At 32.3% G+C, this 17,545-nt stretch overlaps 2 protein-coding genes across 2 annotated transcripts; one reads left to right on the top strand and one right to left on the bottom strand.

Moving 5' to 3' along the window:
- Nucleotides 1-7: 7 nt before the first annotated feature.
- LOC116768680 (ATP synthase subunit delta, mitochondrial) lies at nucleotides 8-3,604 on the bottom strand. The gene is made up of 6 exons (XM_032659465.2): nucleotides 3,487-3,604; nucleotides 3,006-3,123; nucleotides 2,128-2,218; nucleotides 1,915-2,021; nucleotides 996-1,100; nucleotides 8-158 (listed from the first exon to the last, which is right to left on the bottom strand). Exons 2-6 carry the CDS (start codon nucleotides 3,120-3,122, stop codon nucleotides 93-95), a joined length of 486 nt encoding a protein of 161 aa, XP_032515356.1. The 5' UTR covers nucleotide 3,123; nucleotides 3,487-3,604; the 3' UTR covers nucleotides 8-92.
- A 540-nt stretch (nucleotides 3,605-4,144) lies between these two features.
- Nucleotides 4,145-16,482, top strand: LOC116768677 (signal-induced proliferation-associated 1-like protein 2). Its single transcript, XM_032659463.2, has 17 exons — nucleotides 4,145-4,243; nucleotides 4,329-5,152; nucleotides 7,068-7,301; nucleotides 7,478-7,763; nucleotides 7,893-8,493; nucleotides 8,779-8,914; nucleotides 8,991-9,106; nucleotides 9,341-9,473; nucleotides 9,830-9,994; nucleotides 10,445-10,614; nucleotides 11,451-11,577; nucleotides 11,836-11,948; nucleotides 12,187-12,408; nucleotides 12,802-12,894; nucleotides 13,232-13,378; nucleotides 14,047-14,161; nucleotides 14,877-16,482. Exons 2-16 carry the CDS (start codon nucleotides 4,516-4,518, stop codon nucleotides 14,155-14,157), a joined length of 3,291 nt encoding a protein of 1,096 aa, XP_032515354.2. The 5' UTR covers nucleotides 4,145-4,243; nucleotides 4,329-4,515; the 3' UTR covers nucleotides 14,158-14,161; nucleotides 14,877-16,482.
- The last annotated feature ends 1,063 nt before the right edge of the window (nucleotides 16,483-17,545 follow it).

Here is a 17,545-nt window from a genome sequence, read left to right as displayed (position 1 = left end):
AACAGAATACACTAAGGAAACGATCTTTTATTATGTTACTGGTATCATTAAATACATGTTTTTTTAGTACACTTTCAAACACTTGACAAAAATTACGCAGACACGGCCTTCACGATTTCTTCAGCTACTTCAACAGCAATGGCAGCCTCCGCTTTGGCCTGGAAATTATTTTTAACTTTTAGAACGAGCCATAAAAAGCTTCTGAGAAAGTGTCGTTTCTTCTATATAATACATTGAATGGAGGGTAATAATATTATACTATGATAATTCAAGAAATGAACTTTAACCCTTAACCAGGCCCCATATGCAGTGGGACTAAGGCATATTTTTAAATATAGTGTGTTCTTAACTTGTACCTGTACAATGGATAAGTAAGATTTGTTTCTTAAAAAATATTAAAAGTAAGAGACAAATAGTGGTCGTATTATGCACTATGCCTGTTAAGGAGCTCTCTGTCGTTTTATAATTTGTTTCCATTATCCCCATTTTTAATCACTAACTGCATAGTTTGTTATAAAAATTCTTATACATAATTTACAAATATATTTTTATTTCAAAATCATCTCTTGTATTACGGAAACAGTGTCCATATCATACTACCGCCAGACGGGTTATAGAGCATAAAATGAGCACTTTGGAATAATGATTTTTACCGAAATGAATTGTTTAGTGAAAAATGTTCAGCTTCATACGAAAGGTACAAACATTGGTAATAAAATAAAGGTTTTACGAATTAAAAAAAAAGACAAAGAGCTATAAAACTACAATTGCCTGATTACTATGCCTGATTAATTGTAAGTCAGTGTAAATTTCCATCTCGGATTGTTTATGGGATATTCCTCAATTTCTAATATTTATAATTAAATAGTTAATTATCGAGTTCTGACTCATGTATATTCAAGTATTCGGCATTATGCACCATTAAATCCTTTTAGTACACTAGAAACTTGCAGGAAACGTTAATTTTATATAGAACATATATAATTTTGTTTCACCTGTTCATTAGCAGCGCTGTTGAGTTCAGACTGTGCCTTACTGAGCGCCTCTTGAGCCGCAGCACGGTCCAAATTCTCCAGGGGATGAGCCTCCTCCGCCAGTACCTGGAATGAAACACAGATTTAAAAAAATCAAACATTTTCTGAACTTATACGATAATATTACATATTTATAGTAATAATTAAAATTCTGCCATGATACAAAAACTTAATATAAAAGGATTCTTTCACAGAATGGAACAAAGAAGCGACAAGAGATACTATTGTCTCAGCTATCTTATGTTCAACAACCGCACATGAAAAATTACATACTAGCTAAATAATTACAGATTACTTAATAGAAAAATTCATAATCAACATTGTTTATCTCATTGCAAGTGACAAATAAGTTGACTTATATAATGAGATCTAAGATTTTCGCGAGTTTTTTCATTTAAATGAAACTAGTATTATTCGGATATACTACGCGGATTTTATTATTTAAAAAACTACATAATCCCGACGTTTCGGTTACTTTGCAGTAACCGTGATCACGGGCAGACGAGGTGTACACGAGGTGACACCTCGCCAAATAAAATCCGCGTAGTATATCCGAATAATACTAGTTTCATTTAAATGAAGTTGACTTATAACTTATGTATATCTATATCAAAAAGTTTAAGAAACATACAAAGAACCAGGATCTATGAAAGACTTAATACTTTTAGTATACTAATGTTCATTCTAATGTTACGGGAAATCATTTATTACTTAATATAGAAATATAAACTGGTCTTAATTCGGAGCAAATTTTTAAAGCAGCAGTTAGGAATGACTTCTTTTTGTTCTTAAATGCAAGATTAATTTAACTGGTCATAAACCTATTTCACCTAAAATATAGTTGATTATAATTATATACAGAAATTATTGCAAGTCTTACTTGGACTGACGAATCATCATTCACTGTGATGGTCCCCGATGAAACAAATATCTTATTCTGTTTTCCGTCATTTTCAAGTACAGTGACAACACCGGGTCGTAGAACGGCTGAAAAGATATAGCAAAAAAAGAGAAAATTACATACAACAAATCATGTCTTAAATTAACGTAATAAGTAATAACAGATTCTTATTGTACTTGAAGAAAATATTACCTAAAGTGGGAACATGTTTTGGTAGGATACCAAAAGATCCACTGAATGATGGCACGTCAATCTGTTTTACAACCTGCTTGTCATAGAATACCTGCAAATATATTTATTGATGTCACTTCAAATAACAAATTATAATATATTATAGCAAAAAAGAAAATACTTTATGACTTAAATACAGGCATTGTTCAAAATATACATTTTATATTGTGGAATCCTGGACTCTTGAGTCATTCTTGAAATCAATATTAATGTCATTCACACTTCATAAACCTTACAAATAGTATAATGAAATCTAAGATTTTCCATACACATATTCAAATGTAACTAAGTTGTTTTGGATACTACAATTTTTTTTTAATTATTTTATATCTTTAAAATCCAGACATTTTGGTTCCCTTACAGCAACCAAAACATCAGTGTCATTTTCATATTGTCTGTCCGTGATTATTGAAAAAGTGTCAGTGATTGCAGTAAACAACAGAAATATCACGATTATGTGGTTATAAAATATTAAAAAAACATGTACTTTTACATAAAACTAAGTTTCATACATATAATATCACATTTATATATACATTTAAATATTTGATATATCCTCTAACTCCAACTCTTGATTGGTTGAACAATTGAAATAAGATCTTGTGATTATTGTTATACCAGAATACCAAACACTACCAATAAATGATTATCAATTGTTTGACAGTGCTTCAAAAGCTTTGCAATTAAAATTGTCTCAAAGTGACTTAAAATTTCAAAGAGGTTTTTATAGATTTTTGTCCCACTATTCACTAAAATATTTCTGATATATAATAGGACTGTGTGTTTGATTGCAAATCACAAGTAAGATTATATACATATAATATTTTAATATGTATTACTTTATTGCCCGCTGCAAAAGTGAAGGCCATTTCTCCCTCTTTTGGTGCATCTGCATAGGTACGGGCTTGGAGCCTCCTCGAGACAGTTCTCAATACACTTCGGACAGCAAGAGCCATTCTAAAATGGAACAATTATTAAATTATAAACACGATATAATTTTCTTCATAACATATGTATCAACGACCGGACAACCAAGTCCAGAAGGGAATTTGTTAACCTCTAAAAGTATGTTTATTAAAAAAATCTGATCATATGTGACACAAAAAGATAAATTAATATTTTAATAACAATTTATGTACAGTAAAAATATTTCATGGTATAACCTTTATGTATTAATTTACAAGTTTAAAGCTGAATACATAGATTATGTAATAATTTTAAACGAAAAAGCTTGCAAGTACATTACATTTTTTTCAGGAGTTAAGGCTATAAGCTTATATAATATAGACTCAAATAACATTCGTAACTTTAAATACTTACTTCGATTAGTTAGAAATTAACAAAGTAATTTATAATATAGAGGCTTAGCGGATCGACACCCTTTTGAAACCTGACTAATGTCAAATCTGTCAAAGTGACAAATATCACGTAATAGGTACCTACCATTTTTAATCTATTTGGTTTCAAGTATGTAAAATTATACGTGCAGTTTTGGCATGGATGGCTAAACAAAAATGTTATTGGTTTTTAATCAAAATAATAGTAAAATCTTGGATAATTTATTACTCCTTGTGCTTTACAATATTTAAGATCATAGGCATTTCAACGTTATAAATTTCTCGTAACTTGATCAATATATTCATTTGAATTTCGATATTTTAATATATAGAATATAAATTTAATAACGGTAGAAATAATGAAAAATTGCATTGACAACAGATTCTCTTGATATTAATTATTGATAATAGTATGGTATTTTTTAATCAAAACTTCTATTTAAATGTTATGCAGATATTGACTAGGTCTCTGGATAATTATAAATACACCCAAATGAATTATCAATTATTTTAATATACTATTAATCGTTGTACAAAGTATCCTTTATAATGCGATATAACTTAAACAGATAATATTAGCCAAAAATGACTACTAAGAATATTTTACATTATACTTTAATCATCTGTGTGAATTAACTTGCCTACCTGCAGTACAATGCAATCTACATTTGCAATATTTTTTTATGTGTTCAATGTACTACCAATACATCGAAAGTGCTTATTTTTAATAGATTACGTTTGTAATATTCTTTTTAATCAATTATAATTTAATTATCGGATTTTGGAGTGGTATTTATTAAACGTTATTCGTTTCCTAATTACCAGGGTTTTGTTCTACTTTCGACTAACTGTAATTATTATTAAACAAGTGTAAAGTACGTAAAAACTTTTAACTTCTTCTGTGAACAATATCTCTATGAAAGTTTAAAGGATGAATGACAAGATAAATAATTAGGATAACCGAATACCGCCCTAGAGTCGAAAATACGTTATAAGCTGTCAAAATAATGCCATGTATGCTCCGGATAATCTTCGAAGAAAGGAAATTAGAGATGCTATGTACCGCAGTAATTCGAGCCTTGACTTGATATACGCCGAACATCACACTGGTAATGGTTTGCGTCGAGAATATGGCAGCCACGGATCAATCGACGTGATCAGCGCAGCCAGTGATCGGCTTCCAGCCATGGTTCACAATTACAGCTTAAACGTCCCTGAAAAGCCGTCAAGTCTGAGCCGTGTGACGGACCGCTTTGCTGAAGTCATAGCAAGCGATCATGCTGACGGCCCTACTCCTAGAGCTAGTGTTAGTCCCAAAGCACGTCTCAAGTTAAACAAGCTCTGGGGCGGTGCAGCCCCTGTCAGCACGAGATCAGAAGATGGCATAATATCCTCGGTTTCTGATATTAATAAGAGGAAGCAATTTGCACACTACGATTGCCAATCTCTTATGGCAAACTTGAGTTATGCTGCTGAAATCCGTGGGGCGTTGTTAAGCAGACGTAGGAACACAACAACGGGTGCCTCTGCTGCATCGTTGCTTGCAACTCGAGGCTTGCCACCTGGAGAAGATGCTGTTCCAGATACAGGCGATGGTCGATCAAATGAATTGATTGACAGCTGCCCTTTCTTTAGAAATGAACTTGGTGGTAAGAATAATTTCATGTTACAAAATTTTTGCAAAGTATTCATAATTTAGTTTTTATTATATAACAAGTATTACAGTTAAGGATATATTTAATTAAAAAAATATCTGACTCCTTCTTCCTTTTTTATTATAAAATTATCTAAGTAATAAGTTTTCCATACATTAGGAAAAATTATACAGTGGATTGCTGGTAAACTATCAAACATTTTTAGGGCAGTGTTATACTATTGAATTTATCAGATTATAGAGGATTGCCTCGACACCCTATACTACCCATTTTTTTTTCCACAAAAGTGAACCTTGTAATTCAAAAATATTACAGATCTATTGATAAGATTCCACACTATATATGAACTCTGAAGGACAAATCATATTTCATTATCTATGTAAAATTAAACATATAATAGAGAGCTCACTTTTAATTATAGAACCTACAAAATTATACCAATAACTTTACATAGTACAAACAAATGCACATATAGAAAAACATAAAAGTTGTGAATTATCATACGGCTATAATCAAAACATTTTGTCAAATCTAAGCAATCAAAATCCAGAAAAAACACTACCCGTCTTGCACACTAGTGATAGTGAGGACAAGTTATAAGTATTTCCATCATGCATTAACAAAGATAATGAGATCTAAGATTTTTGCAAGTTTTATTCATTTTTATTAACAAAGATAGTATAAAAAATATACCACAATAAATAATGGAACATGTTGGACACTTGTTATCGGACGAGACAGGGGCCGGATTAATAGGAACACCCTTTAAATAACCGTCTCGAATACATATTTATAAAGTAATTTTTAAGTCTTTACTATATGAAGAGTCAGATTAGTCCTGCACAATAATTAATATCAACAGTAAGAAAATTCTTAGCATCTAGTCGCGACCTTGTTCATTCACAAATTCCACTGTATATATCTCAGCATAATATTCACACATCACATTGTTAAATCTATAACAAGACACCAATAACTCCAAAATAGATAGAGCTCAGGTTAACAATGTTTTAATCGAAATACAAAATTTAGTTTTTTTCACAGTATTTTCAGTCTGAGGCCGTAATATATAAATTGTAACTATTTTACTTTTCATAATTTTCTATTAAATCTTAACCCTTACATATACCAGCATTGGAATTTTATTAATGTGATATAATTTATAAAACGGCTTGATCTAAATATAGCGGAAGTTAGACATTAATTTTCAGTACAAATAAAAATTATTTGTGTTATAATAATGAAGCATTCACATCATATGTCTGACAAGCTACACTATAATCATTTTGCATACAGTTGTTATATCAGAGCTTGATTCTTCTAATCATATACAACAAATAGATGTTTCAAATTGATAAAATTTAATAATTATTTGGTAATTGAAAGATTTTTGATCAAATTAAGATAAATATAGAATGTAAATGATTTAAAACATATAACTTTATTATTTATCAAAAAAAAAAAAGTATTTATAGATTACATACATTATAAAACATAGTCAGTGATCAAATTGACCAACTATAAAGATTTCAGCTAAGAACTTGTGTGATTGGACTGGTTAGTGACTAATGCATTAAGTATGTAACAGGGGTTAAACTGAGAGCTTGTATCTGATGACTTGTGAAATATTCACTCATGTACCATTTTATTTTGCTTGCTATTTAATATTACTGTTGATTGTAGGTAGAAAAATATTTATATTTTCATTTGTTTGATAATGCACAGAGTACTGTCAAAAAAACCCACATTCTTAACTCTTCTCTTGATAATTAAATATGCATAGAAAGTTAATGTTGTTATAAAATTACTATAATACTTCAGAAGACTGTGTTTGATAATGATAATTATCTGTAGGTACATGGGTATGCCAAACAATATTTATATGTATACATTTTTAACTGATTCCTAGGTGAGGAAGAAAGGTGCATATCCCTATGTTCGCGGACAGCTCGAGGTGCGATAACAGGTCAATTTGGTGGTTGGCATCGACCTAAAGCGTCTTACGGATTTTCCGTGTTGGAGTTTCCACCCGGCCAATCACATTGGAGAAACGGATGTCCATTTGTTAGAACAAGTTCGCCTCTTCCTATCGAGAGCCAGGATCAGGGGGCTTTGTACTATAGGAATTATTTTTATAGACACCGTAAGTCCAAATAATGTCTTAAAATATCTGATATAAATAATGTCATTTTGATAAGAAATTTGGTCTAAATCAATTTTTATATTATCACGTGTGATTAAATGGAATCGAAGGAATTGAGAAGTTATGAAATGTATTTGTTAATACATAATAATAATAGTTTTATGCACCATTTACAGCACATCAGAACTGGTTCGGTATGGATGAGAATCTTGGTCCCGTGGCAATATCTATAAAGAAAGAACGTGTTGAACTTCGTCGTGGTAATGGAGATGCTTCAGCCCCGGCGTCTCAACTCGCCTGGCAGTACCGGCTCATTGTACGGACATCAGAACTACTAACATTACGTGGGTCCATACTAGAGGACGCCTTACCCACTGTCAAACCTAGCAACAATACAGCTACGTACAACACTAAAGAAGTATTGGATTACATTGCACCGGAATTACAGCTGAGTTGTTTGAGGTATAGCACATAAAGATATATATTTTATGAAGCATAGTTGTTAAAACAAAAATTATGCAAATAAGATCAACAATAAAATTTCAAATTTATAAAATATATTATAATGATTTTATTTCGGTCTGTTTGTAGACTTGGGATAACGAATGGTGGTGCTGAGGAACAGTTGTTGAGATTGGACGAACAACGCGTAACAAGGCACTACAAGGTCGGTGTTATGTACTGCAAAAGTGGCCAGTCCACTGAGGAAGAGATGTATAACAATCAAGAGGCGGGTCCAGCTTTCGTAGAATTCCTTCAGATGTTGGGACAGACGGTCAGATTAAAAGATTTCGATAAATATAAAGCTGGTCTAGACAACAAAACCGATTCAACCGGCCTCTACTCAGTGTACACCACATATCAGGGCTGTGAGATCATGTTCCATGTATCAACAATGCTTCCATACACTCCAAACAACAGACAACAGTTGTTGAGGAAGCGACATATCGGCAACGACATTGTGACAATTGTCTTCCAAGAACCCGGGGCGGCGCCCTTCACACCACGGAATATTAGATCTCAGTTTCAGCATGTTTTTGTGGTTGTGAGGGTCATTGACCCCTGTACAGAGAACACACATTATAGTATAGCCGTAAGTCGTGCCAAAGAAGTGCCTTTATTTGGTCCACCGATTAAAGATGGAGCCGTGTATCCGAAGGGTGAAGCCTTCACGGATTTACTTTTAAGTAAAGTGAGTGTAAAGTTATTTGATAAGTTTGTCTTCATTTTAAAAGTACATTTTTATGTATGTCCGTCTCGTTCCCAAAAGTTTATTGGTCCTCTGAAACAAAATCTTTGTGATATAAAAACGTGGTTTTATGGATACGTGTTGTATGAAGTCTGAAGTAATAATATTTTAATATCTACTTCACCATGGTTAACATACGAGACTCTTCATTACATTGGAGCAAAGCACTAACAACGTGTCATATAATAACGATATATAAAATAAAAATTAACTTGTATTGCCTTCCAGGTCATAAATGGAGAAAACGCTGCGATACAATCTCCAAAATTTAGTACAATGGCGACCCGGACGAGACAAGAGTACCTGAAAGATCTGTCCAAGAATTACATAACAACAACTACAGTTGAAAGCGGACAGAAATTCTGTAAGAGTTAATACATACTAATTAAGCTCAATTAATATTAATTAATATTAATTATGTTTTATTTTTCTTGTTACAGCTATATTTTCATCTCTACTGATGAAGGGCGGCGGTAATTCTAACAACAATACCATAATTCCGCGCGTCGATGATTGCGCTAATGACGTGTTAGTCAGAGGAGCGCTGTGTTACCATGTTAGTGCATTTAAAACATAAATTCATTAATAAAAAACGTCAATCATCTATTTAATTCCTTTAAAACTAAATATGAAATTAAATTATGTGTTTAAAGCGAAGGTTCAAAGTTGTGTCTTAATAAATAATAAATTTTTAATCCCAAAGTATGATACGGATATTTTTTATTATCTATATTTTCATAATAAATATAACTGTCTAAAAAAATAATATGTTACTTTATGAACGTTCCAGGTGCAAGTCCAGGATGAGGGAGCCGGTGGTTCGATATTGGACTGTATTATGGGTGTTTCTGCTGATACAATTGTTTTAGTCGAAGAAAGTTCAAGACAAATAGTCCTTGTAATGCCGACTAATACATTACTGGGTTTGTATCATACATAGCCATTCAATGTAACATTTATACTTCTATTTATTACGATTGAATAAAAATAGCCTTAAAGTGTTCATATGAGAGATTTGTTTAAATTTAGACAATTGTGAGTGAAACAATCATTGGAATAAAAAAAACAATTACTAATCAATAATCTTGTATGTAGCTGAACGTGGTCTGTCAAATTTTATTACAAATCATCATTAAGTATTAACAGCTTAGTTATCTCACTCACCTTCACCTCTGTTCCTTCACTTCTGGTATATTACAGTTTCAGTATCAGTTGGATTGAAGTTTTCGCGTTATTAATCAACGAACGCACATACAAACTCATATGCAACGTATTCCAGGCTGGGTGGTGAGCGGTCCGTGGGTCCGTATCTACTACCACCGCGGCGAGAGTGTCCGCGTGTCATGCAGCGAGCCCCTCCTTCGCCGTGTGGGCAGCGTATCTCCTCAACACGCGCACGCTCTCTCAGAACTCACCCTGGAGAGGGGCAGCGCACCGCAATTGGGTTAATATGATACAACTGAAACGTTCAAAACTATAAATATATCATTCTATAGACCTATATGACATTGATTGCCGTGATAGTCCTTTTACGAGAAGATTTTCTTACGTATATCGCACGAAAATTTGAGACTATTATCTTTTTTATTGTTACCATTATGTAGGAAGAGATCTATTACGACAAGATAAACTTTATTAATATTCTGTATTTAAATGTATAGTATATTAAACAACTATGATCGCGATAATCCTGTTTTACTTTTGAAATGAAATAAAAATCATGGAATTAATAAAAATAAATTGAAGTTAAAATTAAGCAAATATACGATAAGAAGATATATAAAGATGTGTATGACCATATATATTAACCAAGTTAAACATATACTAATTGTATAATAAAAATATGATAATTTTTATCTTGAAAAGTAATATAGATTAATATAATGTTGACCAGGTTTCCACGTTCAAGCAGACGGTGTAGTGACAGCAGTGGAGGGCGGAGGCCCGGCCGCCCGCGCGGGCGTCCGTCGCGGAGCTCGACTGCTGGAAGTGTGCCGCGCGGCTGTCGTAGCGCTGCCGCACGAAAACCTCGTGGACCTGCTGAAAACATCCGACCCGGTCACCGTCAGTACATACTATATAGTATATACCATCCGTACCACAAATCCTCTAATTCACATTAGAATTATGCATAATATTATTTATTTAATATACACCCTTAATGTATGTACATGTATGGGGGTAATGAAGACTTTCATAGATATATCCGAATTACATTATTCACTTATGCTCTATGATGTCGTTAAGCCAGTCTATTTCAGTTTCGTTAAAAGTCGTGTCTGGTTAATATTTGCTTACATTTTCAACCACATAATTTTTCGGTATTATATATTTTACCTCACACGAAGATATCAATGTTGCGAATTAAAGAACTTGAGAGGATCTTTTAAATAAATCTTGCTTGGGGTTTGAGTTTAATGAGGAATGCATAAGGTCTGTGGAAGTAGTGGAGCCAACAAACAGCGACATCTATAGTCTGGATCGCCTGTCTTCATTCGGAATAGGGTCACAAATGCTCTTTAGAAAGGAGTTATTGATAGGATATCCACGATACTTTACCTTGACATATTAAGCAATATGTAACCATTAGTTGGTATTATAGTACTTTGTGTAAATAAGCCAACAGTCTACTGTATGGAATGGAAGCTAAAAGCGTATTAAAAAGCAATTAATAATCCACCATAGCAACTTTGCTTGTTGTTTATATTCTGATATTTATTATGTATCCCGTGGTTTCAATATTATTATATTTGTGTCAAGCTACACACATATTCTATATAATCTTATTTTCATAATTAAAAAAGTTGTACCTATAGAGCTATGTTCATATAACTTCTGTTCATTATCAGCAACCTTTGTGCATAAAGTATTTGTAACATCTTTAAACACCATGTATCCAGATTCGTCTAACATTCGCGGCGGGTGCGCGTTGTGAATGTCAAAGTTCGTGCGGCGAGGCTTGGGGTCAACAGCCGTCACGACGTAGACTGTCACCACCGAGATCTGATACCTCAGGATATGGAACCGGTGACATTATAATTACATATATTTTATTGACCAAAACCGTTAATTATACAAGGATGATAAATAACAAGTGGGTAGACTAAAACCTGAACATATTTTCCGTACAAAAACCAACAAGTAACAAGCCGTCCGTCGAATTAATTTTACTGTTATAGAAATCCTTAGATTTAGTTACTAAATGCAGAAAATAATAATAATTAAATTGTGCATCAGAATATTTTCTATTAAATTATTTGATAATATTGTTATATGTAATTTTAGGTGGTTCAGGTCGTAGTACTACATCGGGCCCTGATGTACGTCGGCGGTCTCACGAAGACGCTTCCCCGAGACATTCTCGCCGGCCGCGTTCTACTGCACATTCCTCGCTGACGGTACTAACAATTCTTGTTTAGTAAATCTTCATTACCAATACTTAATCTTGCAAGGTCCCAAACTGTTACTATACTAAACATCAACCCTACTCAGAAAAACATTTTTATGGCAATGAAATTAACTGGAACGTTAATATATTAATTCTAAACTATCAAGTCGTAACTAGGTTTCTTACAATAAACAAGTATTACAGTAGTCGTCTCTAACAAAGTTATATTATTTGGTTTACGTATAAAGGAGGAATTGATGTGCATAATGGACGCCGAACTCGGTGAGAACAATCGCGGTGGCAGTGGTGGTGTCGCGAACACGAACAGCACCAACAGTATGTCTTCCACAAACAACATGTCTACCACCAACAGTGTATCTACCACCAATTCAGCACCCCTGCCACTCCCAGACGCCGCGGCGTTGGACTGGGCCGCCTTAGTTCATACTGCTACCAGGGCTATGTTGCAGGTTACAACAAATTTTATAGAAAAATTTTAATCTATATTTTAGTATATAAACATACCCCTCAATACTCCACATATGATTTCTAAACTTAAAAAAATAACCTTATATCATAAAAAATAAAAATCACATTGTATCATAATAAAAATCACAAAGTGTTCAGGAAGTTTGAATAGAATTGTTTCATACTGAATATCTTTTATGTCTATTATATGTTTATCGTATTGCAGAAACAACTTCCTACTGTTAATCCCAAACTTTTTAGTCACAAAATAAGTCCAAAATAGTATAGTTTAATCAATCTCAAGTGTCTGAAGGAAATTTGTGTAAATTAGTACATAACTATAAATATGTGTGAATGTAATATAAACTATAAACGTTTTTTTTGTTTTTATATAGATTTGTGAAGAACACCAATATCCATCGATCGATAACGCGGACGTGCCGTCTGAAACAAGCGAAGTGGCTCTAGACACGTGGTCTGAGATACCCGTAAGTTATCAGCAAAAATAATGTATAATCCCTATTTATGATAAAACAAACTAAATTTTACACTCGAATATCTATTTTGTATACTTTTAACTCTGAAATTTCAATTTTTATCCAATTTTTTTTTTCATAATTCTTTATGGGTCAAAGTCCTTTTCAAACTAATTGTATACCAAGACACATACATGCACGCAGCTGGCTTGAAATCGCTAATAAGTGAACTAAATGTATGAAAAAAAAAACTTTGAAGCTTAAAATATAACGACTCATTAAATTACTTCATAGTTGGGACTGTATATAATTCATATAGAATATAACAGTGTAATCAAATGGTTTCCAGACCAGCGAGCCATCGGATAGCGTGACCAGTTCGAGTGTTGTCGGTGTTAGCGGAAGCGGATGTGTCTGTGGTCTGGCGGCGAGGGTGGTGGCCTTAGAGGCTGACGCGGCCTCCGCACAGAGACACAGACATCATCTCGAGGAGGAGGTATTCATTAAGCACAGTCTGATGATGTCACCGGGTCTATTGTAGGAAATTCCTTAAGTTCCATAGAATATGGTATTTGAGAGGTGCTAGGAAAATATCTCATAATACACTCATTTGTTTTATTTTGATGAATTTATTTTCTATGAAAACAATCCTAGTTTAAATGATAAATTTGACTGTCAATACACGTGTCCTAGATGTATTTTAGTTACTGTTTCATATTTAATCACTAATACTTCTGCTATATAAGGTTGATGAATTAGTAAATGTCGAAATGTAACTTAACCATATTTTTATTATCTATTAATTCATTGATAAATAAACAAGATATATTATCAATTAAGGAAATGTTAATCCCTTTATCAGTAAACTTGACATCTCTCGGCTGGATTAAATTTAGACAAAGAATATTACATATTCATTTAAATAACCTTTCTAGCTAAAATCATGAGAAAATTATTGCCAAAAACAGCTGTACACGATTGAATAAGCGAATTGAAATTTCAAATATTGGGACTAAACTGAAAATTATAACATTTGTATCGAATTTAAGTCTTTAACTATGCCAATAAACTAATAAATACTAATAGCTATAAAAACAGACAATAAGTAGATAAAATTTTATAGTTTTGTCCGTGTGTCAATATGTTTATATATGTCTGTCCCAGGTCCGGCGTCTGCGTGTCCACAACTCCCGTCTGCGAGAGGAGTCAGCCCGCGCCGTGTGGCAGCTGAGACACTTTACACAGTGGCTCAAAAGAACCGTCGACAAGCAATGAAACGGTCAACTATGTTAAATACATTAACAATGATTAACTGATAGCCCTGACTTCGGCCGTTTAGTTTTAGATATTATTAACAAAGTCTTTGTATATGCAACACAACACATTTTACTGGATTCTTATTAACTATAAAAATCGTTATGTACTTTATCTTTATATAACAAATGTATATACATACATTTCTAAATGTGCTATGTCCCAACTATAGTCTTCGCTTATTGGCTATTATTTTTTTTAACACGATATAATCTTAATTAATTTGTGAAAGTCGTGGAGATCAATATATGATATATCGATGCTTTATCTACAGATAAAATCTTGATTGCATGCGTTTTCCTTATATATTTTTTATCTATGGCTCATGAAAAAACCGGATTACTAATGTCTACAATAACACCATATTTTAAAAAGGAATCTTATACTTTCTGATGATAAAAAAAATAGATCACGTTATAGTTTTGAATTACTTGTTTTTAATCTTGGTTATATATATATATATATATATATGTGGATATTTAAATATTTCTAAGCTAGGTATAGGTCACCTTGGAATATGACCTCCACCCTGCATTAATAGGTCAAGCATGCTTTAAATTTTGATATCAAACCTTATTGTGTATTTCCTGTAATAAATTAATGAAATTATTCTTAGTAATATCCAGCCCTTGTACTCTCTGCTCTATAAAATCACTAACAGTTATATTTTTCATTTGCAGGTTGTCAACAACTAAGGAATTGTATCTCTGTAATGTCAATAATAGTTTTATATAAATTAATAAATAGTTATATGTATCATTGTTTCCAAAGAGTAATTAATTAACAGCGAAACTATGTCAGCTCTGTATCTTATGAAGTCTGTGCCTTTAAAGCTTCTAGAGAGGCTGTTGTTTTGGCTTAGCATTTACTTAACATTTACTTTGAATATATTTGTGTAATAAACGTGTTTCATTATTATGACGTTGGATGAGTGTTGTTGCTGTTTCCAAGAGTGGGTGTATATTATATGGGTATGTTTTTAGCGATCTACCAACTATATTAAGATATTTATTTATTAACCGTGCTTAAGCATTTGTGTATTCAGGTTTAGATTTAGATATGTCACATAAAATCCTCATTAGTGTGTTATGAAAGTTTCAGTGTTTTTTTGATGATAATAATCAGGTTATATTGTTAATGATTGACTCGTACTCAGTAGATTCACATCATCCGCAAACGTGTATGCTACAGTTTTATGTAATACATTTGTATGTCTTGTATATTTTATATAAGTAAACAGATTTTTTTTTCTGTGCGCTTGTGTTTACATAACGCAAACTAAAAAAACTTGAACTCTGCCAAATATTACCTGACTATAGCACATATTGTAATAGTAATGGTTGCTTTGCAGCTCCTCTGTGGGATGGAAGCGTCCGTCGATCACAGTATATGATTTATGTGTAAAATGTATTTGGTTGATATTAAATCATTTCTATATAAATGTAAATAATAATGAATCTCACGTTAGGTATAGTTTAAACGTAAAATGAAAGCTTTATTAGTGTAGGATCATCATCATATTATTATTATTAATAATTTTGTGTACTATCTTATGTATATGGTCAATTAATTAGTTGGTCGGTTAAATTGTTGTTGTTGTTATCGCCACACCAAGGCAGCTATCTATTGATACAACGGATGTACATTTTGAGTATTTTTTTTTTATATGTTTGTTCTGTCACAAACTAAGTATTCAACAAACAATGACACATGATGTCCATGGACGGATTTGTATGTGACATTTGTTAATATTCTTTGTATAAAGAGAAGGACTCATTGTAACTGTAGACTTATGAAGCGAAGTGCCTGAAATCATAAATAAAAATAAACGTGTAATTGTCCCGCTTTATATTTCAATGTTTTTCTTTTAAATCTATTTAGACTAATTTATCTAGTATTAATTTTACAAATGACATTAATTGGCATTTATATTTATCGGGTATGTCTGTACCTTATCTGATAAAATTTGAGACATTTAATATCTCATATTTATGAACAAAATGTGAATGAGTTTTTGAATGACGTACACATGTACATGAAGTACATACACCCTGAATATATGCTTCTTCATTCCCACCTCCCCTAGTTAGTAAGTGGAACATCATCAAATCGTAACGCTAGCAATTATATTCTTTACGACCAAAGGGTACTGTTAATGGCCATAATAATTAAAACTTTGTCACAATTTTTTTGCAGTGTTCAAGTTGTATCTTACTGAAGCTAAGTACTTATGTTAATATTTCGTATATTTAAGGACATTCCAATCAATAAAGTGTATACCAAAGACTAGTGTTATTTTATAAATCTCCTTTATTCCCAAAAGAAAACGGTTTGGTTTTCTCAAAGCTTTTTGTTTTGAATTTTATACTAGTTTCTGTTTTTTGAAAGAAGTAACAGAGCTTTGAAGTAATTCCTTGCTGCCTGATATTCTAACCAGAAAACATAAAAGATATTACATATCGATTGCTACGTGTTTTATGACGTAAAAAGAAGAGCAGAGTAAGTGTAAGAAAACAAATATGTACTTTAAACCTACGAAGGAAGTAATTTACTGATTAGTTTCGATAGTGGAATTCGCTTGGCATAATTATGACAAAAATATTATCACGTGTACTTGGGATAAAAAATAATAATAATGCGGAATAAACTTTGAGAAATAACCAAATATAAGGCTATAACTTACTACAAATAAGTTATAACGTTCCATACATTTGTTTCAGACGTATTTCTATTAGTGTTGAAATAACGATAAACTTTTGAAGATGGCCTCGATGGCTTTTCCGATAGGTATTCCCTATGTAATAGTATTAATTGAATATTACAGACTACGACTCGCCGAGGTTCGGTCGAGGTTTTTCTATTTAATTTCCCTCCTATTTTTTCTTGCACGGAGAATGCAAGAGATTAAAGATCGAAAAAAATACGATTTTGTTTTCTAGCAAAAAGTTTAAAAAGTTATGTTCTTCATAATATAACCAGGTTTCCTTCTAAGGTTCCTTGGTATAAAAATCTTATAAATATGTCTGTCTTTAATTATTATCTTTATTAATTAATTTAATCTTATTTAATATCAAATCTCTAATCCGACGTCATGCATGTTATAATGCCTTATTAGGTCAACATTTCCTCAAATTTTATGATAGCTCTGTTTTATTATTGTTGTTTTATTTTAAATTTTTGCTTAGTAGTCCGATAAATATTAAATTAGCTTCAAAAACAGAACACGACGCCGCCATTTTCCAGGAGGGTGAAAACAACAGTTCTGAAATTGTTTGAGAAAGGATTAAGTTGAATATGCTGACGTTTCTAAAGACAGTAACTCTACAGAGTCTACACCACCAGCTGTAAT

The sequence above is a fragment of the Danaus plexippus genome, chromosome 4 (assembly GCF_018135715.1).
Source record: "Danaus plexippus chromosome 4, MEX_DaPlex, whole genome shotgun sequence".
Lineage (NCBI taxonomy): Eukaryota > Metazoa > Arthropoda > Insecta > Lepidoptera > Nymphalidae > Danaus > Danaus plexippus.
This window is presented reverse-complemented; position numbering and strand designations above follow the sequence as displayed.